This window comes from Hyalella azteca, unplaced genomic scaffold (assembly GCF_000764305.2).
Source record: "Hyalella azteca isolate HAZT.00-mixed unplaced genomic scaffold, Hazt_2.0.2 contig17328, whole genome shotgun sequence".
NCBI lineage: Eukaryota > Metazoa > Arthropoda > Malacostraca > Amphipoda > Hyalellidae > Hyalella > Hyalella azteca.
In genome coordinates, this window is record NW_025947115.1 from 276144 (window position 1) to 303346 (window position 27203).

Consider the following 27203-nt stretch of genomic DNA (forward strand, 5'->3'; position numbering starts at 1 on the left):
AGCCTTTAGATTTTACCTAATAGTATTATATATTATTTAAAAACCAGCATGATACATACATAATATAAATTACAGAATAAAACTGTACGAAATATTTCGGTGTAATGTTGTCAACCTCAGCCTGTTAATAGTGTCAACATGTTAGTTGTTACTGTTAAGTTGTTACCAGTTACCACTTGTTCTTGTTCCGTGCCAGCTGCCACCACATGTCCTGGACAGAGGTGGGCAGTAGCGCGCTACATGTAGCGGCCGCTACATTTTCAGTAGCGGTAGCGGTAGCGCCCGCTACAATCTAGTGGGTGTAGCGGTAGAGGTATCGCCCGCTACAATCTAGTGGGTGTAGCGATAGCGGTAGCGCCCGCTACATTTAGAGCATGTAGCGGTAGCGGTAGCGGCCGCTACATTTCAAAGTAGCGCTTCCAAGCTCTGAGTTTTTCTGCCTCTTAATTAACTCGAAGTATTTAATATGGCATTGCAGCAAGTCTCGCGTCATTAGCAAGCTACTGATGTGTTTTAGAGACCCAGGCTTTAATATACTGAAGATAATTAAGTGATCAGATAAAGATAGAGCATCATATCATAATGATGTCGGCCCTGAAGAATAGACCTGCTGATGCGGCCTGTAGCAGATTCTTGTATTTTTCGTGACTTGTTTACAGCCTCACAGGATATCTAAAATCAAGTCCTTTGACCGCATCTTTTCAAAACTTAAACTGACATTAGTTTGAAATAGCTACCCATCAGTCCTAACCGTCATTCACATCAGTCCTAAGTCCTAACCGTCATTCACATCAGTCCTAACCGTCATTCACATCAGTCCTAACCGCTAGACTTCCCTCAGCTTCGATTTTGTGCTAGGAATTTCAAGTCGGAACACATATTTCTTCATAAATTTATCTAGTCTGCTCATGAACACCTGCATAATCGGGGCGTCAACGATGTAATTAGGGAGGCTGCTTCACTTCTCGCTTTGGTGACTCGAAGCGAGAAGTGGTGTCACGTTGGTGAGTTGTTAAGCAGTTTTTAGCGCATTTTCTCATTTATAGAAAAAATGCACTATTGTGCTCGCCATGTCCGTCTGTCTGTCTGTCCGTCCGTGACCTCAAGTTTTCGCCGACGAGAAATTGCGCTCTCTGTCACTCACTGCAGTGAGTACTGAGTTACATTTTTTAGTTAATACCCGTGGCCCCAGATGTTGATTCTTCTTTCAAATTCTAGTAATCTTTTTGGGATCTTATTTAAACCATGAGTATAATTGTATACTTCAATGATGTTACCACGCAGGCGTCGATAACAGGCTTTGAAGCTTCATAATTTTTAATCTTTCTTCGGAAGGCTTGCCTTTCAAGCATGAAATATCCTTGTTGCATTTCTTTGAACACTTTGGGCGCAAGACAGGGACAAACAGCAGCTTCATCGCTTCAGCATCTTCCATTAATACTGACACGTTATCGTCTACATACTAGAAAACTTTTGATCCTTTGAAGTACATTTCCCTCTATTCCCAAAGACATTCACGTTATGGGCGTAAAATTGTCCGACACGTTCCACTGGCTCCCTTTCACGTTTAACATTTTATTATAATTTACGAAAACAAGCTATGCAATAAAATTCCGATTTTCAGAATAATTAATTGAGTATAAGTTTAAAGTCGCAATAACAAAAATTTGCACGATATTTCGCAATAATTCTATTAACATTGTAACAAACTCGTTACGAACGAGATAAGCGTCTGACTCACGAAAGTCACGATGTACTAGACTACAAGAAAGGAAAACCGGTCGAGCAAACTTTTTTTTTGAACTTCAAATAGTGAATACCTAAACATTCTAATTCAGTTTCAATTGAAAACTGCAATAAAGTTAACGTAGTGGAAAGACAACTTGATCCAAGTAAAAAAAACTCTATTTCAAGGTCAGTTCTCATTCGCCTAATAACCTACTAGGATATGATGGACTATAAGTATAAGGACTACCGCTTTGGCGCTGTACAACCAGTGACCAGTCCCTGGAGAAGAGCGCAATATTTCTTCCATGATAAATTTTGATTGTAATTTTAGTTGATAATTATTTTTTGATGCTATTTCAGTAACTATTGTGCAATTGCTTTAGTCAGTCTGCTTACATATTATCCAGCAAACGTGTAATGTGGTGGTGGTGCTGGTGCAGGACTGCAGGACAAGGCGGCAGTCGCAATCGTCAAAATACTAAATCCAGGCTTCCAGCACAGGCTGTAAAGTGTAAACATTCGTCCAAGCCTAATTGTACCTTTTCTTTTCATAATTTACTGCCGCACTGGCTGGTGGAGGTACTAGAAACTAGAAAGTAGGCTAAAGAGATTTAGAAGTGAAGTAAACTAGTAAAGTGTCCAAAACCCAGTTGTGCTCAGGCTGGGAGGTGTGCTAGGACTTGCATGCCCAAACTTAGCCCCAAAGCCTTCAAATCAAATTATAAAAAGAAATCCAGCACACTTTTTTACAAAAATTAAGCCGGTTGGTGCTACATGACAATAATAAAACTTTATTTTACAATTTTTTTATCAATTTGATATTTTGACATGCATGAAGCAACATGAGATTAATATAGATTCTAGTCTAGGTACCGTCAAACGGGGTAAAAGGGAGGGGCAGGGTAAATGGGGACGCGCCTCTGACATTTCGTAAAAAGGTTGTAGCAGCTAAACTAATCAAAATATTGCAAAACTAAAAATAGTGGCATAAACTTCAACATTTTTACCATAGTGGCAAAGCAGAGAGTTTTTTTTAGACTCTCCCTCAAGTTCAGTTTTGAGTCCTATAAGTAGACCAGTAAAGTATCCTGGATACCAGCATCATCATACATAAGAAATTGGTTTAAATCTTGGGTAAATGAGGAATTTAAAATGAACCGATTCCAAAAAATCTCTGGTTTGTCACTATGATTTTTACTATCTATTATGTATAAAGCTAGTCAAGAAATGAAACATTTACTAGGTATCTCTAAGAAATCACTGAAAAAAACTGAAAAGTGTGATTTTGGAAAAGTACCTCTGCTACCTTCTACCTAAAGTGCTAAGGTCTGGAGCAAAAAAAAATATTTGCCGTATTAAAAAATTTTACTTACATAAAAGTTGCACCCAGGTGTTGGCTTGAAAATGTAAGTGACAGAATTTGCCTATCTTATTGAAAAAAAAAATAAAAAATGGCAGCTATTTCCGCACGGTGGGCATAGTGACAAACCAGAGACTTTTTAGAATCAGTTCATTTTCAATTTCCTCATTTACTCAAGATTTTAACCAATTTCTTAAGTATGTTAGTATGATAATGCTGGTATCCATGATCCTTTACTGGTCTACTTATAGGGCTCAAAAATGAACTCGAGACAGAGTCTAAAAAATTCTCTGCTTTGCCACTATGACGGCGGGGCTACTCGGGAGTCGGGACACCCCCCCTGGGTAGTTAGGGACACCCTTAAAAATGCATTTACAGTAAAACCTCAGCAAAGGTTCCAGTTAACAAAAAAGTTGGTTAACAACAAAGAATTTTGATTACATTTACCTCACTCAGCGAAAAAAAATTCACTTATAAAAAAGTTAGTGCCTCAACGGTCATCGCAAAATTGTACATAGAATGCTATATATAGAATTGTGCACCGGGCATCATAGAATGAAAAGTAATTGACCTAAACTATGAGTTATTTCTCCAAAACATATGATGGTTGTTACTAAAACATTATTTTCTGTTTCAGGTATGTTTTTCACGATCTTTTTTGTTATAGTGAAATCACTTGACTCAATTAAAATTGTGCGAAATTACAAACCATCCTGTAAGCTTTCAGATACAGAAGAAATGCTACATGGCTGCTGATATGAAGCTTGCAGTGGACAAGGTCATTGTCAATGCTCAATGGCATGTCCATGGATACAGTAATAGTACTGTTAGTAATGGATGAGTACACTCTGCATGCTTCAAACATTTTAAAATTAACTTTTATTGCAAGTGTCCCGGATTACCCCGCTTTGAGGGGTAAATCGGGACAGTTTTATTTCGCGTCTGGCACCTTAGCAATAGCATATGGCATTTTTTTGAAGATGCCATTGGATAGCCCTTGCAAAGAGCTATAAAATGAGCCTAAACTTGTTTCTGAAATGTTGCATGGTAAGAAGTTATTAACAAAAAATGCTCAAATCCGTCCCTTTTTACCCCGTTTGACGGTAGTACCTGGGTTGGCTGGGTAGGGGGTTATTGGCTGGGCTGGGTTACGTAGGTTGGTTTATGCAAGAGCAAAGCCACTGGCCAAGTGCACACGAAATATTAATATCAATAATTTTTCAATATGCAGATAAACAATGCAAGGGACAACCACAAGCTGAAGAGGCACAGTAGGGTAAACGTGGTATATTCCGACACATTAAGGATGTAGCAATAAATGAACAGCTATAAAAATATCACCGTATGCGCAACTCAAGTTCTGATTGGTTGACGTCACTCAAAACACCACACTACGCACCAGCAATGATGAAAGGTCACAAACTGTTGCCATATTTATTTAAAAGCCTTAATAATTCAAACCTACTAAATCCCTGAATTCCAACGTTGTGTGTGACTAAATTTGGCATATTGTAAAACTAATTTCGGCAGCACTTCAAACTCTATTAATTTGTTATAACGGCGCCCTGTGTGAGCTGTAACAGAATACGGCTCAGCTGGGAAGGAGCTTAATTAATAAAATTTTAATTTCTAATTAAGCTTTTAATTAAGAGCTATTAATCTTCTAATTAAGAAAATTTTAATATTTGGACACAGCTCGAAATGAGCTGTGTGTGTCTAATTCCAAGCTGTGTCGCAATTAGTTTTTATGTGTCTAAAACCGTCTCTCAACTTAATCATCTATTGATTTCTTTACCACTTGAAATCAGCAAATACAAGTATACTTGAAGGATTTCTAATATATTCTTAGACTTATTTAACAGTCTCAAACTATAATATTCTTTCTACACAAACAGTTTATCACTATTTGGTAGAGCAAGGTCAACTATCAACTTTGACACATTTTTTGATGTTCTCACTGGGTGACATGCACTGTCTCTCTTTGGATCTGAACATTTTCCCGCCAGACGGCCCTGACCTAGTGTTTTGGCAATAGTATGGCGGGCAATAGTATGATGTCACTATTTCAACCATCAACAAATGCATGGAACTAAGACAAATCTTAGTATAAAGGAAAAAGTTGAGAAGTGTCGGAATTACCCACGATGTTGGTATATACCGCATTTACCAATTTGATATTTTGACATGCATGAAGCAACATGAGATTAATATAGATTCTAGTCTAGGTACCCGGGTAGGTTGGTTTATGCATGAGCAAAGCCACTGGCCAAGTGCACAGGAAATATAAATATCAATAATTTTTTAATATGCAGATGAACAATGCAAGGGGCAACCACAAGATGAAGAAGCACAGTAACTGCTCTTGCATTTACATTTCTAAATAGACCTATTATCTATATAGCCAAGCATGGAAAACATCTACCTTTAGGGCCACGACTAGAGGTTTCCCACCATTTCTGGAACCACAAGATTTCCACCAGATGAATTACCTCCTAGCTAAATGTTAACAAAAATGCACAACTGGGCCACAAGATTCCAATTGTATTAAAAATTTGTCACGTTGGAGCCATGAGATTTCAGAAACAACTAGGAAAATTCCAATCCTGTATATAGCTATATGCTATTGCTATGCAATTCAGTTGTATTATATCTATGGATTATTTATCAGTTAAACACTGGACTTCAAGTCCATTTGATGCTGATCATTTATCAACATTCAACTACCTAGACTAGAGATTAGAAAAAATTTTCAGAAAAAGTAAGGAGAGTAGATCCTCTGCATTCAACCTTTTACCTTATCTTATGATACATTTCTATGCAATTTGTATGCTTTTTAGTGTGAATGTTGATTATTTATTCTGAATACATTTCTATTTGTTGCAGATATTGTAGTAATCCATTTTTTAGCTAAAATTTTTGTGATATCTGGAAGGCTAGGAAGTTTTGCATTTATTTTTGTTTTGGATCATTTATTTAGTTGAAGAAAAAATAATTTATGTCACTCTAATTATTAATGACCGTTTTGAAATTTTAGGTCTGACTGGTGTTCTGGTTGCACTCAATTCCAAGTCCATCCTGAATGGAATACTCAATCACATTAGACAGAATTTTCCAAAAAATAGATTAGCTTTAGGCATAGGCCACATAGCCTTGTTAATCATAGGTACTACTGCCTAACTGCCCTAAGAATGGGCCGAATGACCCAGATGGGTGATATTGGCTTCAAGCTAGATTATAGAATTTTTCTCCTTATTACTGATATATTGGGACTCCAAAATGACAAGTTTTCAATACATTTGGAGTGTGACACAATTGTTCACTTTTATTAACAATTAGTTAGGAGGTAATTCTTCTAGCAGGAATATCAATTAACAATACAAGATACTGATATCTGGTTAATTAATTTTTAATTCCTCTTCAGTAAGTTTTTGTTATTAGTTCAGTCATTGTGCTTCCTATTTCCTATAATTGTAATGTAATCTTGCCTAATTTTTTCCATGATACAGAACAATGTTGGAGGGTAATAAATTCATAATAAAAAACCTTGAAAATGATTGCCCTTATGTTGAAGGCCTCTGTCACAGAGGCCTTCACAGAGGCTCTGTGAATAGGGTGTTAAAGGGGGCGTCTTGCCTAAAATTTATCTCAGTAATTTACAGAGGGATCAATCTGAAATTTGGTACACATGTGTAAACCCTAAAATAAAACAGGTTTTATTCGTGTAAATTTTTCAAAAAAAAATTGAAAGAAAACATGAAATTCTTAGAAAATGACCAAAAAGGGGTACTTTAGAAAACCTATCTCCTCCTAGGATTTTCAAGCTACATCATCGAGACACATATCATTCGATGCGTAAAGACCACATCTACAAAATTGTGTATAGGTTTTTTTTAAATTTCTCGTTTTTGTGGGTGTGGGAGCATTTTTTGTAAAATTTTTGGAAATTTTTCGATTTTACCCCCCGCCTCCCTCCTTTTTGCAGAATAAAATCTAAACTATAACAAAATTAGAAAAACGCATACACACTTTTGTAGATCTTTTTTTTCCAAATCGAATGGGGTTTGTCTCATTGATGTAGCTTCAAAACTCTAGGAGGAGATAGGTTTGCAGTGACAATAAGTTAACTTTTCAGTAGGGCCCGACAAAGTTGCGCGCGCCTTGGAAAAATCATTCAAGGGTGCAAGGTTGCAAGACTACAAGATATTGGAGCTCAATTTCTGTCAAGGATGGTGCGAATGACGGCACAAGAGCCATCCCATATGACTGCAGGCGGATAACTGAAGCACAACGTGTTCAGACTAGCTATTTAAGTGTGCTACCGGTAATTTAGGCCTATATTAAATGTTAAGGAACTCCACCACCCCTAACCCTTTCGTGATCTGTCGTGAACGCATAAATCAACATACAGAGATGGTTTTGGTACCATTAGATGCGGCAGAATGTAAGCTTTAAAATGAGTATAAAAACCGAAAAAGTCAAAATTTTCAATTTTGACCGAGATGCTCCCCTTAAAGTCTGGTACTATATACAAAGTCTGCTATATTTATGGCAATGTAAGTTTTTCTTATTTCTCAATAAAACAAACAGGTGAATAAATTTTTTATTGGATGAGCTAAACGCCATGAACTACCTTAACAATTCTCAAATGTATATATTCAATATGACCACCCTTATTTTTAATGATGGTCACAAATGACTGAAATGAGATTCAAAAGATTCCAGCACATTCTGAATCTCATTGAGGATGTCATGCTGCCCAATCTGGTGTTCAGTGACAAGAAGAGATTTGACATTGAACAAAGCGTTAACTGTTAAAATTACAGAGTTTAGAGTCAGGATGGATCTGTGGCAACCAGAACAGTAACGCAACATCAAAACCTATGTCCATGATGGGTTGGGCTGTGGTAACAGCCACTGGAAGGTCTCCACTTGTTTTTGTTGCCTCTTTAGTGAAATTGAACCGCCAGCAATACATTTTGGGCATTTTAGAAGCTAAGTTGTTACCCTGGGGCCATAAACACTTCAATGGCTCACCAGTCACTATGGAGTATTCAACACAACTCAGCCACATCAAATGATTTTAACATAACCCATAACTGGATTCAGGGTCATATCTTAGCATTCATTAGCAAAAATGGATGGCCCTCAAGAAGCCCTGATTTAAATCCTATTGACTTTTCTGTGTGGGCTGGTTTAGAAAATTGGGTCTGCAGAAAGCCTAATAATTCATTCAATAATATGTCTAAATTAGAACAAGATTGGGACTTGATCAATCAAGAAATGCTGCAAGTCTCTTATGAAGATTCCAGCATTGGTTGGAGGCTGTCATTAAAAAACTATGTTTAAAAATTAGTTAAAGATGTAGTTTAGTTAAAAATTAGTTAAAGATTTTCAGATTATAAAAAATTGATTTTTCAATTTTTTTAAATATATAAAAATTGTTAAATTATTTATTCTGTCAATTGATTCATGCATTGCCTCTGATTTCACACAAGCGTGCAAAATTTCAGATCAATTGGACAGGTGAAAGTGTGTCAAATATCAATTACCGTATAAGATTTGTAGCTGACAAAAATATTTTTTAAGGGGAGCGTCTAGGTAAAACTAAAAATTCTGACTTTTTCAGTTTTTATACTCATCTTGAAGCTCACATTCTGATGCATCTAACAGTACCAAAACCATCTCTGTACGTTGATTTATGCATTCACGACAGATCGCGAAAGGGTTACAGGTGGTGGAGTTCTTTAACATTTAAGATGGGACGAAATTACCGGTAGCACACTTAAATAGCTAGTCTGTCCTTCAGTTATTCGCCTGCAGCCATATGTGATGGTTCTCATGCCATTGTTTGCACCATCCTTGACAGAAATTGAGCTCCAATATTGTCTAGTCTTGCAACCTTGCACCCTTGAATGTCTTTTTCGAGGCATGCGCGACTTTGTCAGGCACTATAGAAAAGTTAACTTATTGTCCCTGCAAACCTATCTCATAGAGTTTTGAAGTTACATCAATGAGACAGATACCATTCGATTTAGAAAAGAAAAATCTACAAACGTTTCTTGGTTGTTTTTCTAATTAAGTCATAGTTTGGATTGTATTTTGCAAAAAGTGGGGCAGGGTGGGGGTAAAATTGACAAATATCAGAAAATATGCTCCCATACCAACAAAAATGATAAATCCAAAAAACCACCAAGTGACGTTTTTAGATATGGTCTTTACACATCACATGATATGTGTGTGTATCCTAGGAGGAGATTGGATTTCTAATGTACCCCATTTATGTCCATTTTCTAAGAATTTCACGTTTTCTGTCATTTTTTTCAAAAAATTCTCACAAAAAAAAAGTCTTAGAATTCCGTTTTACATTCGTGTACCAAATTTTGAATCAATCTGTCTGTAAATAACCTAGATAAAGTTGTCCCTAGACGCTCTCCTTAAAATTTTTAATATTGTGGAAAAAATATTTTTATTCCTAAAATTATTTATTTTGTCATTTGATTCATGCATTATCTCTAACTTTACGCAAGTGTACAAAATTTCAGATAGATAGGATAAGTAGAAGTGCATTAAATTTCTATTACAAGATTTGTAGCAGACAGACAAACAGACAAACAAGAAGGGAAGTTAAAGAGAAGTGTTGTAATTAGGGTGGTCATATAGAATAAATACATTTGAGAATAGTTTAGGAGGTTCTTGGCTATTAGCTCACACAATAATAATTATTTCACCTGTTTATTTTCTTGAAAAATAAGAAAAACATGCATTGCCAATTGCCATAAATATGGCAGACCCTGTAAATACTTGCAATATTTACATGATAATGTGATGGCATTTAGCAACTGTATGTGGAAAAATTTTCTTTTAATAGTCAATTTACCAATGCTCTTGTTATGAGATTCTATTATGCAAGCACTGTAATGAATCTTGTATTGATAGTTTTACTTGAAATTCATAATAGTTTTGTACTTATTTTCTCACAAATTGCTACTGTATTTTCAGTTAAACAAAATGCAGTTCTCAGATAGATCTCAACTACAACTAACTACATTCAACTGTTTATTATTTGTTATATCTTGTGCCATTAATTGGAGATCAGTCACTGCATCAAAAGACACTTTTGATCTCAATAATAATTCTTCAGATTTCGGAAATTCAAAAGGAGCCTCTGATTTACAGGCCAGCTCTCTGCCAGGGTCATCGCAAGGTAATTGAATTTGTGTAATTGTGTTGAAATTGTGTCTTGGGTGTGTATTTCTTGCACTCCAACACTCTCACTTTCCTATCTGCAGTTCTTGATAATTATGTATTATCTTGAAATAAGGTCTCATTAGGTACTTCTTCAATGAAAATAACTTTTAATTAAAATTTGCTCAATTATTCGTACTGCCTGAGAAAAAGAATTGAGTTGAATTCAAGATGTTTCTCTCAACTTAACTTAGTTTCACCTGCCAATTTTCAGAATTACCAAATAATTTTGTATTTTCAGATGGTTCACTCCACAACGGATCACTGCTCCTCCATCACTCCACTTCATCCAGCAGTGATGGAGGCGTCAAAGTAAAATCTATGATTGAGAAGATATTTCTGTGGACTCCGTGAGTCTTGCTATTAGTTTCATTCCTAAGATCTTTGCTGAATATCAGTCTTTTCATTAAATTAACCTTGCTTACACTATACAGGATGAAATTATCGAATGAAATATTTGACAAATATAATTTATGATTATACATTAATACATGTCTACCTCAATTGTCAGGAAGAAATCTGTGGCCATAAAATTCAAAATGCAATTACAGTTAAACAATACTTGACAAAAAACATCATAAATGATTCATGAGTGAAATTTGTTAACTTAGTATTATTTCTAAGTTAAAATTCTACATTATTATTTAGAATTTTTTTCTTATTTGATACCAGATCTTATGAGTCAGGACAGAGTTATGAGCTGCTGGTGCTTGGCAACAAGAGCAACATCAGCAGCAGTCACCTGCAGGGCCATCAGCCCACCTACATCATCGTGCACGGCTTCTTGGGTGATGGACTCGAGCCGTGGATACTGGAGAGCAAGCAGAGTGTGTATTTCTAATGACACTGCTTTCATGTACTGTACTCTATGTATAAATATATATGCCTTGGTGCTAAATTAATAATGTGCTGATTATTCATACATTATGCACACTTTTTAGTGCATTTTCTCATTTATGGAAATAATGCACTATTGTGCTCGCCGTGTGCGTCTGTCTGTCTGTCTGTCCATCCGTCCGTGACCTCAAGTTTTCGTCTATGAGAAAATGAGCTCTCTGTCACTCACTGCAGTGAGTATTGAGTTATATTTTTTCTCCCATTGGCATTATTATCTTTAATCATTTGTGCCCAATCAAGTACTAGTATAGTATCACTGATAAAAAAGTTGATACTATGTCTGTAAATATGAAAGCATGCAATGCAAATTCTTATCTTACTTACTGTTTTAAGTATTTATGAAAGTTGTATCTGTTGTATATATAAGTTTTGTCTTCACCAGATGAAATTTTGATTTTTTCAAAAGCTCTTCCCATAGAATAAGATAGTAACTTATTGTCTGCTCTAGATCATCAAATATCTCGAGGGAATGCCATAATTATATAAGAAACTTTACACGTGATTTAAATATTCCCTGAGGGAAGTTTAATATTTTGACAAATTGAGGTTGGCATCTGCATCAAAGACCAAGAGAATAACAAATGAGCAATTTCACTAATGCATTATATAGGCCAAGTTCTTCTGATAAACTAGAAATACTTTGCTTTTAATTACTGCTGAGCTGCATATTTCTGTGGCCAACCTCTGCTACTGATCTACTTGATTGTAATGAATAGTGAATTTATTGAAAACTTGCCTCGGTTCTATTGTCTAACAATGACTTGGCTTTCACAATAACGGAACTAAGCTGTGTTTCTTTAGTGTTCATGTATCTAAGATTTAGGTAGTCAGAAATTAAAGGTTTAAATTACATCATGTTTCTTTTGATGAATGATAGCTACATCAAACCATAGGAATTTCAATGTCTGTGCTCAATTTTAGTTTTCTTATCAGTTGTCATCAAGTGTTTAAATTTGAGTAGCTAAACTTTTTCGTAGGTGTAAAGTGAAAAGTTAGATGCATATATAATAAATATCAGTTTAAAGATATCTGGCACCTTGAGAACATTTCTTTTCTAGAGTGTTTTTTTTGGGGGGGGGTGTAATCTAGTGGCTTGTTTCATAAAATGTGTTTTCCGTTCTAAATTGTGCATAATTTTTGCTTCTTAGTTACCATCGCGGAAGTTTTAAAGCATATGCAGTGGAAACAGTCTAGCGTTTTGATGAAAATAATAAAGGGCAAAGTTTATTATTGCGAAAGTTCTTAGGAAAAACTAATAAGTGTTTTTTAAAAGAGCATCAGTATAATGTGTTCATTAATGTGGCAGAGTTGCTGGAGCTGCACCGCTGTAACGTGATCTCAGTGCAGTGGCCGTCAGGGTCGGAATATTTCGTCATAGATTATTACCACGTAGTCTTCCACGTGCCTTATGTCGGCAAGGAGATCGCTGCCCTGCTTGCCCAGCTGGCTCAACTCAAGTCTCTCAAGTGAGTACAAACTCCTCCAAAAACTTTGGCTTGGACACCTGCGCTATTAAGTTAAATTAGCCTCATTATCGTGCGTTATGGCTTTGGCATGTTATTCTTATATTCCTATATCTTAAATATCCAACCAGAAATTGGTACTTCTACTATAGACTATTTTCCGAGTCATGTCTCGTTATGTTGATTTGCCATTCAATGTTAATTCTTTAGTTTTCATGTGTAGACTAGCCATTGCCATGGCCTGGCACATTTGATTGAGCTCTTTGCTCTATAAGCACTTACCGCTCTAGTGTGAGACGTCGTCAATTTTACCGTCCAGCTGGTCATTAGTACTGGTGCAGCCCAACTGGCAACTATACAGTCCAACTGGTCAATAGCAATGGAACATATTTCCCCAATAGCTCTGCCCATATACGTATAAGCTATTGACTTGGATGGCATCAGCTGCCAAGGTTTTAAAACGTGCAGCATTTGCTGGGCAGATATTCTGATGTACACATCATCGGACACTCGCTGGGCGCGCACATTGCTGGCTTTGTGGGGAAGAACGTCCCGACGCCCATTGCTCGGATATCAGGTAGGGGGTCCAGCCTGGTGGGGGTGATAGCTTGGAGCCTTCATTTGAGCACTTTCTATGTTCAATACATTGCCACATCTTTTGAAATATATTAATTTGTTATCCATCGCCATTTATAAATATACCGTATATTTATTCATCTTGTCCGCCTTGCCCTTCTTGTTTCAAGAATTATATGTTTCCTCATTCTGATTACTCATTCACTTTTCGCCACTCCGGGAGAGTTTGAGTTTCTCGAGGATACTCACCCGCCAGTCAAACCCCTGATGCCTGTTGGACAAGCTTCCTTTCACACACAGTTACAAATCTCGCAATCGCGGAGCCAGTCGCGAGAAAACATGCCTGCTCCTACAGGCGCGCCGTTGCCGCCTCAAGGCAATAAACAGGCCTGCATGCCCATGTTACCGAAACACTTGCGCTGAGCTGCGAGAAAATGTCCGAGGCCACTGCCGCGCCCGGCCGATTAGTCCGACTAGTATCAGGCATCGGCCTGATACTAGTTGCAAGCATGCGACTAGTATCAGGAATTTGCGGCCTACTTCCACATTCCATGCCAAATGGCTTTGGTCACGGCGCGAATTTTAAACTGGGCGACTGTTGAACCTCAGGCCTCTTCATTTTAAGTAAAATGCTTTCAATTTGCTTCAATTATAGTTAAACTGTTTCTATTCTATGTATCAGGTCTGGACCCAGCGGGCCTAAGTTTCCGGGGCACGGGACCATCGCAGAGGCTGGACAAGACGGACGCGCTCTATGTGGACGTCATCCACACAAACGGATGCCGCAACTATCTCGTCTGGACGGTGAGACCTCATCACTGTTGATGGTGATATGCTATCGATAGTGATGATGATGGTATAGTAATGTTATGGTGTTGCTGTGACAACAGTGTCTTAATAAATAGTGATGTTATGTTGTTGCTGTGATTACTGTGTCATTGTAATTTGTGATGTTATGGTGTCAGGAGTGATGTGATCTCCTTATGACCACGATATCATAATGAGTAATGATGATCAAGTGCTCGCTATGACCGCGGCAGCATGAAAGTATTAATAACGCTCTCATGAGCATGGCGACGTTAATGCATTTATTGCTAAGTGATCGAATTAACTTAATCGAATCGAATTAACTTAAAAAGTTAATTCGATTCACTTCCGTAATCCTTGACCATTTTGATGAGGATTCCTATTATCACGAGGGAATTATTTTAAGAATAATGCTGGATGTTGCCTACGGTAAATAAAGAATTTTCTATTGCGATCTTAACTAGTTATGTTCACTGAGATTATGTATGATCTGTCTTGAATAGTTGATCTGTCTTGAATAGTTGATCTGTCTTGAATAGTTGATCTGTCATGAAAAGAAACTGAAATAGTTAATAATATGGCAAATAATATGGCTGCAGGACTGCTTTGGCTTCGACGTAGCTCTCGGCCACACGGACTTCTGGCCCAACGGCGGCCGCCATCAGCCTGCCTGTCAGAACTGGGCCGGGCTTCCTGTAAATGGGTCAAGGCGATTAAATGAGTCAAGGCCAGTAAATGGGTCAAGGCCAGTAAATGGGTCAAGGCACTTCAATAACACCTCTGGGTCCGTCAATAACACCGACTACACACGCGTCTCTGTGGCAGGTGAGCTAGGTTTATTCCTGTATGATTGCCGTGCTTTTTGCAGCTGTTTCCTATGAATGAAACCTCAATGTCGTTCAAGTTTTATTCTGAGTATACTGAGTTTCATTCTTCATTTAAGTACTGAGTTGTCCAAATAGGTTGAAGCCAATGGGATGATGTCCCACACAACGGTTCTCGTCCCCACATTCCCTAGGCTCGTGGTCCGTGGGGTGTGACCACATGATGTCCCACACATAACAGCTCTCGTCCCCACATTCCCTAGGCTCGTGGTCCGTGGGGTGTGACCACATGATGTCCCACACCTACTTCGTGGAGAGCCTGAACTACTCGCGGTCGAGCGGCTTGTTCCTGTCGCGCCCCTGCCCGTCGTACGAAGAGTACGAGTCCGGCAACTGCTCGTGTGGGTCTGTGCCGCAGTACATGGGATACTTTGCTGATCAGCGGTGAGTGTCCAGCGAGTGACATATCCTGTCCAACTTAACCTTGATGTGGTATTGATACCGTGCATTCAATAGTGGTAGAGTTGGAAACTCTGCCAACCAATCACTGACGGCTGTTCAAACTTAACCACCAATCACACGCAAGAAATCGGCTGCCATGTACTTGTACTTGAGTGAGTCTAATGTGTACGGCCCCAGGTGTGTCTAGAAGGGAACGCAGCCGTGCACCACCAATTTTGTGCACCAATAAGCCCTGAATCGAACGCCTTGGATCTCTCCGGACCTACACCAATCAGCCGTGCACCTGTCTCTTATACACANGGCCGTTCGACCGAGGGCTGGTTCGACCCACGGCCTAGATACGGACGGCTTGAAGTGTTGAAGGCTACGTTCCGGAAGGCAGGAATCATGATGGTCCATTACTTCCAGGGCAGTGGTGGTCTTCGGCAGGCGACCCGTCTAGAAGAATATACTTATAAATGAAATTGTAACACAACTTTTTTCACCCCTGGAGCAGTGGAGAAAATTTCGATCACTTAAAGCAGTTCAGCGCCGTAAGCCGTTTGTGGGAGTCGTGTTCAACTAAATTCAAAGGTCCCATATGGCGGTGATTATCCTAGGTATTTCACCTATTATGAGGAGTCAATGGAAGTGAAGAAAGTTAAGGATATATGGAGAAACAATAATGGAAGAATAAGTAAGTGTACTAAGCAGTTTCAAGGTGCGTATAATTGCACGAGGTTTACTTGAGTCGTGAAAAGCATCTATCTGGTGATGTTATCTGACTCCGAAAAAGCTTTACAGAAACCGAAACTTCGCTTACACCTCTCAAGCTCTCGGTTGTCATGCAGCATTAATATTCCTGCCTCGCAAGATCTCATTGCACCAAACGTCACCATAATTAATTATTATTGTAAGTATGATTATAATTGGTCACAGTGATAATGATAATAAGAACGGTAATGCTTGCAGAGGGCGCGGCGACTTCTATCTCAACACGAGCGCCGTGCCGCCCTACGCGCTGCCTGACCCTGGCTGCCCCACGGGCGCTCAGGCCGACTTGTTCCTCCTGAGCCTCGTGGTGGCCCTCGTGCTGCTCGTCCTCATCACGTGCCTCGTGCTCCTCATGACCTGCCACGGCCTTAAGAGGGCAGCCATGTGCAGCTATGGTGAGGGTGTCAGGCCCTAAGAGGGCAGCCATGTGCAGCTATGGTGAGGGTGTCACAGCCTTAAGAGAGCAGCCATGTGCAGCTATGGTGAGGGTGCCAGGCCTTAAGAGGGCAGCCATGTGCAGCTATGGTGAGGGTGTCAGGGCCTTAAGACGGCAGCCATGTGCAGCTATGGTGAGGGTGCCACGGCCTTAAGACGGCAGCCATGTGCAGCTATGGTGAGGGTGCCATGGCCTTAAGAGGGCAGCCATGTGCAGCTATGGTGAGGGTGCCACGGCCTTAAGACGGCAGCCATGTGCAGCTATGGTGAGGGTGCCACGGCCTTAAGACGGCAGCCATGTGCAGCTATGGTGAGGGTGCCATGGCCTTAAGAGGGCAGCCATGTGCAGCTATGGTGAGGGTGCCACGGCCTTAAGACGGCAGCCATGTGCAGCTATGGTGAGGGTGCCACGGCCTTAAGACGGCAGCCATGTGCAGCTATGGTGAGGGTGCCATGGCCTTAAGAGGGCAGCCATGTGCAGCTATGGTGAGGGTGCCACGGCCTTAAGACGGCAGCCATGTGCAGCTATGGTGAGGGTGCCACGGCCTTAAGACGGCAGCCATGTGCAGCTATGGTGAGGGTGCCATGGCCTTAAGAGGGCAGCCATGTGCAGCTATGGTGAGGGTGCCACGGCCTTAAGACGGCAGCCATGTGCAGCTATGGTGAGGGTGCCACGGCCTTAAGACGGCAGCCATGTGCAGCTATGGTGAGGGTGCCATGGCCTTAAGAGGGCAGCCATGTGCAGCTATGGTGAGGGTGCCACGGCCTTAAGACGGCAGCCATGTGCAGCTATGGTGAGGGTGCCACGGCCTTAAGACGGCAGCCATGTGCAGCTATGGTGAGGGTGCCATGGCCTTAAGAGGGCAGCCATGTGCAGCTATGGTGAGGGTGCCACGGCCTTAAGACGGCAGCCATGTGCAGCTATGGTGAGGGTGCCACGGCCTTAAGACGGCAGCCATGTGCAGCTATGGTGAGGGTGCCATGGCCTTAAGAGGGCAGCCATGTGCAGCTATGGTGAGGGTGCCACGGCCTTAAGACGGCAGCCATGTGCAGCTATGGTGAGGGTGCCACGGCCTTAAGACGGCAGCCATGTGCAGCTATGGTGAGGGTGCCATGGCCTTAAGAGGGCAGCCATGTGCAGCTATGGTGAGGGTGCCACGGCCTTAAGACGGCAGCCATGTGCAGCTATGGTGAGGGTGCCACGGCCTTAAGACGGCAGCCATGTGCAGCTATGGTGAGGGTGCCATGGCCTTAAGAGGGCAGCCATGTGCAGCTATGGTGAGGGTGCCACGGCCTTAAGACGGCAGCCATGTGCAGCTATGGTGAGGGTGCCACGGCCTTAAGACGGCAGCCATGTGCAGCTATGGTGAGGGTGCCATGGCCTTAAGAGGGCAGCCATGTGCAGCTATGGTGAGGGTGCCACGGCCTTAAGACGGCAGCCATGTGCAGCTATGGTGAGGGTGCCACGGCCTTAAGACGGCAGCCATGTGCAGCTATGGTGAGGGTGCCATGGCCTTAAGAGGGCAGCCATGTGCAGCTATGGTGAGGGTGCCACGGCCTTAAGACGGCAGCCATGTGCAGCTATGGTGAGGGTGCCACGGCCTTAAGACGGCAGCCATGTGCAGCTATGGTGAGGGTGCCATGGCCTTAAGAGGGCAGCCNCAGGCCGCGGCCTTCTGTTGTGTTCTGCACGGGACAGCGAACACAGGCCGCGGCCTTCTGTTGTGTTCTGCACAACTGCTCAGCTGACTATGCGGGTGTCCTGCCTTCGTACAGCCCCAGCAGGCAGATCGTCCTAATTATTCACTCAATGGCCGAGATGTTGTAAGCATTTGCTTGCGACTGTGATATATGAATTACATTTCCATATTTTGGGCTAGTGTTTTCATCTTTTAGATGATCTACTACTATTCCTATTACTATTGTACTATTAGATCTACTTTAGAGAGTAGCAGTAGGTTGGGCGATGAAGAATAATGTATTTCAATCTCCCTATCACCAGATTGTATCGAAGTGATCCTGATATTTATGTTGCAGTTTCTGCTCATTCTACGTATAATTCGCCCTGTACGACGCGGCGAGCCTATCATTTATTGGAGGAATTATTCAGGAGTTGCCCCGGAATTATCTATTAGGGTTTCCAGTTGTGGATGTTATTTTTCAGATCTGTTATGCTCAATCTGATCTTACTTTAGTTAACATTAATAATAGTGTTAATTTACTAATTTATTCACAGAATGTCTTTGACTAATTTTCATTATTTTTGTCGTAAACATCAATCACGAGTAGAGATTAGTTCAACGGAAGTTGAAAGTTGACGCTTCCACCAACTCGTTGTGCCTGTAGGAGCGCCTAGTGATGTGTTTCTTCCGACGTGAGAGTCGTCATTATGATAGAGGTTAAGAAAGACATGTAAAGGTTAATGGTGAGGAATAAGTAGTCTGGTAGTTGATTAAGTTGGGTGGATGAAGCCTGTTTTTAGTCACTACAAGTAATATTTGCTTTAGTTTTGTTAAGCTTTCGTTTAGTGTATATTGTATTCGTTTAGTGTATATTACAGCTGTAGCGCTAGCAAACCTTTATACTACTACTACTTTGGTGTATATTGATAGCTGAAGCGCTAGCAAACCTTTATATTTCTACTACTACTTTGGTGTATATTGATAGCTGAAGCGCTAGCAAACCTTTATACTACTACTACTACTTTGGTTTATATTCTCTGTTGATAGCTTCACTTGTGTTCACCAGCCATGCGCGTCTGTGTTATTTCATGAATCTTTACTTAATGTTCGTGTGTTCGTAAATACTTTCAACTTGAAGCAACTGTTCTAGTGAAAGCAACTGCCTGCAGTTCCCATCAATCTCAACTGACAGATCTGTCAAGATTGCCGTCTGCGTGCTCATTAAGTATAACTAACTTTTACTTGTAGTCTGAAAATTAGTCTATTAGATAATGCATAGAGCATAGACTCCTTAGAAAGATTCCCAATCATACGTCGAGTATGAATTGATGCAGATAGTCTATGTACAAAAAATAGTTCAGGGAACATAAGGTTCCCGTGCGTGGTTACCAGCTGGTCCAGTTCTGTCATAGGCACATTTTGTTGTCTGATGAGGGGCGTTTAGGCCTTTGTTGATTCTGTTCAGATTGCAAAATGCACCTCATGAAGGTTTTAAACTTGAAATTCACTGATTAATTACTGATAATGTTTGGCATTTTTATCGACGTATGTTGTACGTGTGGTTGGTCATTACTAAATTTCATGTCGTAATGATCATCGCTAGTTTGTCAGGACGTCGGCAAGGAAATGTGCTGCGCTCCACAGGAATTGGCAATCTCAGTGGACTTCACGCGCTCTTTAATTTAAGTTTATTGGAATTTTTATCATAATTAAAGCTCAGCGGCTTGAGGGATGCTTAAAACCGAGCGAAATCTACTCTACTAACGTGTAAATGTCTCGCGAAATATGAGCTGGCTATGAGACGGTGTAAGATATAAACTATTGTTATATCATATTATTATAACAGTTAGGATTTATGGTGGATTGAATCAGGCTGAGACTTTGTAACGCAACTGTGTGCACCGCTGTATGCAAGATTTCAACTCGCTTGGTAACGAAACCTTTACATGCTCATAATTTCTTTGATCTAATCTTAGCAAGGTGCATAGTACCGGTAGTATTGCTGTTATACCATGCCGTGTTGTGCAGTTCTCATTTACACAAGACTATGTTCATGGTTCTTAAGTTACCATTACGTCCTCAATCTCTCATTTGAAGTAAGACTTTCTTTCAAATGTCGAGAGGGATGTCAAAGGCACGAATATTGCTTACAATTTTCCTATTTGTGATGACAAAATGGATCTTCCTTGTTGTTGTACTTAACTTTAGCTAATTTATTCACCTATAATTGCGCTAGGAATATTGGCCTCGTGAAATGTCCGCTGTGAATGCGGAGGAGCCGCCCAAATGTGCTATAATGTTACGTGTTTTAGGTTCGTCATCATCACACATGGCATCATCACACATGGCATCATCACACTTGGCATCGTCACACATGGCATCATCACACATGACATCATCACACATGGCATCATCACACATGGCATCATCACACACTTTTGCTTCATACATACAGCATCCTTCAGCCACATATGCGTCGTACATGCAAGCAGTTTGCGAATACTTCAGAAATGCTAGGTATCACTATCTTCACGCATTTCTTAGGAAGCCTTGATTTGACTGAAAAGTCGAATTAAGAGTACTTGAAGCTTTATCGAATCTTGATCCGCGTTCTCATTAGCACTTCAGCTACATTATTAGTTAGACTTCATGTCAGGCGTCCTCTATCAGTTTACGTCGCACTCCGAAAATTGAATGAGTCAATCTGTCATAATAGTATGATAAGATTTTTGCCATAATGCCAGAATAATATAATATATTTTTTGTCATAATATTTTAGTTGTTAAACTCCAGATACTTACTGTATCGTGACCGTATTTATTGCTTGGTAATTTTTCATAGACGTTCTTGAATGTTGTTAGTTAGTCTGCACTAATTCTAAGCATCAGTCAACCTAGGTAGCAGAGATTATTATTGATATTGTAAATCTATTTTCATAATAAGAGGTGTCTATTGCCAGTGACCGTGTTATGCCTAACCCCTCCCCCAAATCCAAGTTTCGCACCGTTTGAACAACTAGCAACTCGTGGTGGCCAAATACGCAACGCGTCATTCCCCAGGGGCAGCGTAACCTCAGTTGTGTGCTTATGGTGGTAGTCGTGGGTAGAATCATCGGCGTATCATCGCCGGCCGTTGCGTGGACATCGATGCCGCGCCTCTGAATATTAAAAGGCCGTTTCGTTGAGCATCCGCACGTTCAGACGAAAAACTCTCCGTCCAATTCTCTTGTGAAGTTGTATTTGTAGGGTAATTGTTAGATGAAAACCTACGGTTCCCGTAATTTACAATTCTTTAAAACCGTGTGCTCCTGAAAATGTGTGTTTCAGAATAAAAGATTGTGTAATTTCGTTGAAAAAATTCTAGTAATCGCCTGAAAGTTCTGTTTAATTAATAACCGAGTTTGCATTTGAGTCTTGTAGCTATGGCGGGACGAGACTTGCGGAGAAGCTGCTTACAGAAACTCGTGGGCGGTTATCGGTGTCCACTCAACGGCTGGCATGCGGCCACATTTTAAATGTAATGAGCTATATTATGATTCTATGAGCTGAGGTTCCCTGAAGGGGCTGACGACCCCTGGGCACCCTAGTCATTATCTACTGAGGTTACCTGAAGGGGCTGACGACCCCTGGGCACCCTAGTCATTATCTACTGAGGTTACCTGAAGGGGCTGACGACCCCTGGGCACCCGAGTGAGGCGGCGATGGGTGCGTTGTGCAGGCTTTGAATGCCTTCAAGTTTACGTTTCTCTGAATTACGTAACAAAGTCAGCGAAAAGATCATGCTAACTTTTTTCACAAGAAAAATTATAAATATGCACGGTTGGTATACCACATAAATACAGCATTTTATTTCTGGAAAAAATAGCTGAAACTGGGTTAACCCGTTGTTAACTGGTTAATAACGTAGCAGTCGCTGCGTATTGTGAAGGAACGGAATTGCCAACTACTTTTATTACTTCAGGAGGAATGATAAACGCCTGTATTTCTCTCACAGATACATACGATTATACGACAGTATCCCACTCTGTGAATAATACCAATTATAACTCGTAACCAGTGTTCCTCATACGACCACATCTCTTAGGTGTGGGTTGGACGGGCGAGGAACTGATGATGGTAATACATGTCACGATATCAGTAATAGTTCTTGAAATAATCTGGTTGCTCTTACCGTAGTGTGAGGCTCACATGCCTGTATTGGCAAGTGTTATGTTCGTACGTTTGTACTGGCAAGTGTTAGGCTCACATGCTAGTATTGGCAAGAGTTAGGCTCACATGCTAGTATTGGCAAGTGTTAGGCTCACATGCTAGTATTGGCAAGTGTTAGGCTCACATGCTAGTATTGGCAAGTGTTAGGCTCCCAAGCTAGTATTACAGGATCAATCGGGTTTCAAATGACACTGAACGATGCTTTTGCCCCCCAACCGCGGCTATTGGTGGTTTTCAAACCCGTTGAGAAGTTTTTCGCCGCCCTCTCCTACTGCTGAAGAATGTGTCCTTATTTCATTAATGGAGTTACTCCTTTTACCCGAGCAGATAAATTAACAACAGCCTGCTACATAGTTGCTGCTATGATAGAATTTCCTAAGGTGATGTAGCTTCATTTAAGCAATAAAAGCGTTCTGACTTGAGTAAAACCTTCAAAATGCGTCGAGCGTTCCATGTGATATTGATTCTTTTATTGGCGAGCCTGGCCGTAATAGGCAGAGTAAGCGCTTATAATAGTAGTTCTGGCGATACGTTAAAGCCTAAAAACTGCACTGGCAAAACCACTGTTGTACCCGGAGGTTCAGGTAATTCGACGGTAGAAGAAAAACAAACAGCTGGTACTAACACCGCACCTCTAACAACTGTTACCACTACACCTCCACCAGCTGCTTTAGGTGAGTTCTCAGGTCATCAGTCGCTGTCCACTGCACTAGAGTGCTGTATTGTTGGTCATAATTACAAGAAAATGCCATTAAGAATCTTGTTCAAATTGTTAGAAATAATAAAGTGGGGAGAAGTGAGTTGATACGAAATTTTCAAATTCAATTTTTGTTGTCAACAGTTATATAAAATTACTTCAGATATTTAAATTAAGTATTTCTTCGTTTTTTAGAGCCTTCTCCTTCTCGCCACGTGGACTTCGATGCAGCGTTTTTGTGGACTAGGTGAGTGTGATAGGTGAGGGGCTAGTTAGCCACTTGATGTTTCATCAAAGAGGCTAGTAGTTACTACTAGTTACAGTGGGGGGAAATAAATATTCGTACACTTGAAAAATCGTATTTTATAAGTGAACATGTTGCATTGTTTTTTGTTGCATTGAGATTTAATTTCTTTTGATAGTATTTTTGAATACTATGCGTCTCTATACATAATTTAAATCACTTTTCCTGTTAAGTTTGTGTACTTACATACATTAAAATACGATTTTTCAAGTGTACGAATATTTATTTTCCCCCCACTGTATAAACATTAGCTGTAGGCGCCACAGTTCTGAACTATAAAAACTGCGGTGCAACTCGTTCACGCGACAAAACTTTTTTACGTTTCGAGTCACCGAACAGAATCCCAGCTGACATCGTTGGCGCTCTGAGTATAAATGCATTCAAGAACAGATAAGATGGAGCAGTGCAAGAGTATACAGTTCCAATAGAAGGGCCTCCCACCTCACAACTTAGTGGATGGTTAGCAGCTATTTAGCTTGGACGTTAGTTGTGGATAGATCTGATCGAAGGCAAGTTCCCATGCTGTCCATGTGACACGTCAAGCACATTACAAGTATTGATGATAGACCATCTTCTATTCGTCAGCGCCGACACTACATACTATACTAAATGAAACGTCCGTGGTTTGCACCAGCGGTTACAACATTTATTTCACGCACAGAGGATACATGGAGGGAAAGCAGCACGAGAGAATCAAGTATAACACGTCTGCTTGTAACAGTATGAAATGAAACAACTGTAGTTTGCAGCAGCGGTTACAACATTTATTTCACATGCAGAGGATATATGGAGGGAAAGCAGTACGAGCTCATCGGGGCGGACAACGCGTCGGTGTCGCAAAGCCACTTCCTGGCGTCGGCCGACACGTACCTCATCGTGCACGGCTTCTTATCCCACGCCCTCGTGCCCTGGGTGTTGACCCTTAAAGACAGTCAGTTGTGATCGTATCTAGTACTCAGAAAATGACACATGGATTGCTGAAGTTGAATTTATATGGCATTTGCGATCATATCTCTTGATTACTGTTTGCAACTCCTATACGACTCGTGACACATCTTTAATGTTTCCCCTCATCGTTATTAAGGCTTAACCCTATAAAATTCCCCCTCTCCCTCCACTGAAGCTTGACATGCGCTCATTTCAGAAATACTGGCGCGCGGGAACAGCAACGTCATCGCCGTGCAGTGGGCGTCTGGGGACAACTTCACCGAGCTTGCCTACAATGAGGCGTCCGGTGAGTTTATCAGGCTGGCCGCAGTATTGACTACTGACATTTCTACGTTGACTTCTTGCTATTGAATGCCAAATCAAAAGTTAATTTCGTTCATTATAGTCCTTCGCTTGTTTTATTTTCATGCACCGCAATGATGGAAATATGTATTGGATTATCAAATTTCAAACGGACTGCCATCGATGCACAAAATATTTTGGACCCAACTTCTGACAATCCGTCACTCTTCTACTTCGGACAGCTGGCCGAGATAAGAGGAACCAGGCACACGTTAATAATTGCAGGCAGTTCAGTAACGAGCTTGTACAGGGTCATCAATATTTAGCGTTACAACTTTGAGTGGTTAGAACTATGAAATGAAACACAATTGTGAATGTTTGAAAATGTATTTATGTAGGCAGAGGTTCAGAGATACAATTCCCACAATTTCATTCAATATGTCCACCATCTGCATCAATAACGAGTTGTAGACGCTTAGAGAAAGCCTTACACAAGTCACGAATGACACTCTGCGGAATTTTGGCCCACTCCTTCAGCAGTTTGACCTTTAGGGCGTCCAAACTGCTATGGTGAACGGTCGAGACCTTGCTCTCAAGGTATGACCAGATTCCAAAATCCAGAGGATTCAGATCGGGTGACGTTGGGGGCCATTCATCTTTGGCAATGAAGTGGAGAACATTCTCGGACAGCCACTCCTGAGTCGATTTGGCCCCATGGGATGGTGCAGAGTCCTGCTGGAACGACCAGGGACGTTTTTTGAAGTGCTTTCGTGCCCAGGGCAACAATGCACCAACAATTCATCGTTATTAACGCTTAACCCTATAAAATTTCCCTTCCCCCCCCCCCTCACTGAAGCTTGACATGTGCTCATTTCAGAAATACTGGCGCGCGGGAACAGCAACGTCATCGCCGTGCAGTGGGCGTCTGGGGACAACTTCACCGAGCTTGCCTACAATGAGACGTCCGGTGAGTTACAAAGCGGGCCCAAGTTGCCCTCAATATTAACTACTGGCTTTGCTTTGTTGACGTCCCGTAAGTTAGGCCTATGACTCAAAATGACCGCAATATTAACTATTGACCTAACGTAACAAACATGTTTAATTACAGATACGGTTCCCGGCATTGGCGCGGCGGTGTCGCGGCTGCTGACGACGTTGCAGGCCGTGCGCGGTCTCGACTACACGCGCCTACACGCCATCGGCCTCAACTTGGGCGCCCACATCGCCGGCTTCGCCGCCAAGAACAGCCCAAGTCCCTTCGGCCGCATCACAGGTCATTGCCTCATTTTCTGCATCGTGTTCGGTGCTAATGTAATCTTAACTTAAAATGCAATTTTTTTTTCTTGTCAAAATTGGTTGATAGATCTTTCTACAAGGATAATATAAGTATAATTTCCTAAGTTGAACAACGCAATCAAGATGTTTGAAGGCAGATTTTTGTCTCCTCAGGCCTGGACCCTGCCAACAAAAGATATTTGCACACTTCGCCTAAAGAGCGCCTCGACAAAAGCGATGCTCTCTATGTCGACATTATGCACACCAACAGCTGCACCAACTTTAACAAGTGGTATGTGAGTATCATGCCCTAATTTGGTCGCCGTTCAGCACACCAACAACTGGGATGTGAGGTCCATAACTTTCAAAATGGCATAACTGCCCGGTTATGCTCATGTCAGAACTAGTCAAGCAGGAGCGGCCCTAGCGATTAACGTCCTGGCTCGACCAACTCCACCCAAGAACCAGAGATAATGTGTACTTTCTATTAGAAATAATATGTATTCGGTAATGCGTAGTTTGCGTCTCGTAGACGAACGCGCGTCTTATTTTCCCTTAAAACTCTAATAAAAGAGATAACAAAGCTAAGGGAATGAGATTTGCTGGTGAACATTTAACCCTTTTTATACGGATACATTAACCTTCGTCACAGCTATTCGTACATACGGCCTGAACGAAAGGTACCGTCGGCACACACAGGGTTAGAGGCACGTTGAACGATCAACTGCATCATTTATTAGCATCACATGACCGCTACGTTGTGCGCTGATTAGCATCACATGCGTGGCAGTTGTGCTTGCTACTGCGTCTGGAGATCATACCAATGATGGTATCTTAGTTTCGCATTTAATGAAAAGTCAGACGGATATGATTTGTTGTGCCATTGTAAAAAAATACACATTAGTGTTCGCCAATGCGACGTACGAAATGCATTTTGTTTCATCAGTTGTTGCTCGGATTCTAATATTTTTTTTATTTACGCCAGGACTGCTTTGGAATTCGCATGAGCATCGGCCACACAGACTTTTGGCCTAACAGAGGCGACTTCCAGCCGGCGTGCAAGAAGAAGAAGGGAGCCCGGTCTAAAAAAGGTGTGCAACTTTTAAACCACATCATGTGTATGTATTCTGATCACACATTCGTGCATTTCTACACAACGTCATAATTTTTTTCAAATGTGCTACCAGGAGGTTGTCAGCGAGGCGAGAACCTGGTACAGTTGCGTGTTGCACTTCAAAGATATTTGTTCAGATCTTC

General features: G+C 41.0%; 2 protein-coding genes across 3 annotated transcripts in view; both read left to right on the forward strand.

The window, feature by feature from the left end:
- The first annotated feature begins 1770 nt into the window (after nt 1–1770).
- LOC108671138 (inactive pancreatic lipase-related protein 1) lies at nt 1771–16546 on the forward strand. 2 transcript variants are annotated; one of them, XM_047885221.1, is made up of 9 exons: nt 1771–1914; nt 10575–10683; nt 11006–11160; nt 12537–12696; nt 13176–13270; nt 13952–14073; nt 14676–14901; nt 15164–15344; nt 16314–16546. In XM_047885221.1, exons 2-9 carry the CDS (start codon nt 10655–10657, stop codon nt 16528–16530), a joined length of 1185 nt encoding a protein of 394 aa, XP_047741177.1. In that variant the 5' UTR covers nt 1771–1914; nt 10575–10654; the 3' UTR covers nt 16531–16546. The 2 variants fall into 2 exon arrangements, with proteins under 2 accessions (XP_047741177.1, XP_018014104.1); XM_018158615.2 differs by lacking the exon at nt 1771–1914 and adding an exon at nt 10087–10292.
- Nucleotides 16547–22772: 6226 nt separating this feature from the next.
- The window catches only part of LOC108671139 (phospholipase A1 member A), a 55427-nt gene continuing 50996 nt past the window's right edge, over nt 22773–27203 (forward strand). The window contains exons 1-2 of the mRNA XM_018158616.2: nt 22773–23114; nt 23333–23384. Coding sequence (XP_018014105.1) covers nt 22877–23114; nt 23333–23384 — 290 coding nt within the window. The 5' untranslated portion in view covers nt 22773–22876. The remainder of the gene's footprint in view (nt 23115–23332; nt 23385–27203) is intronic.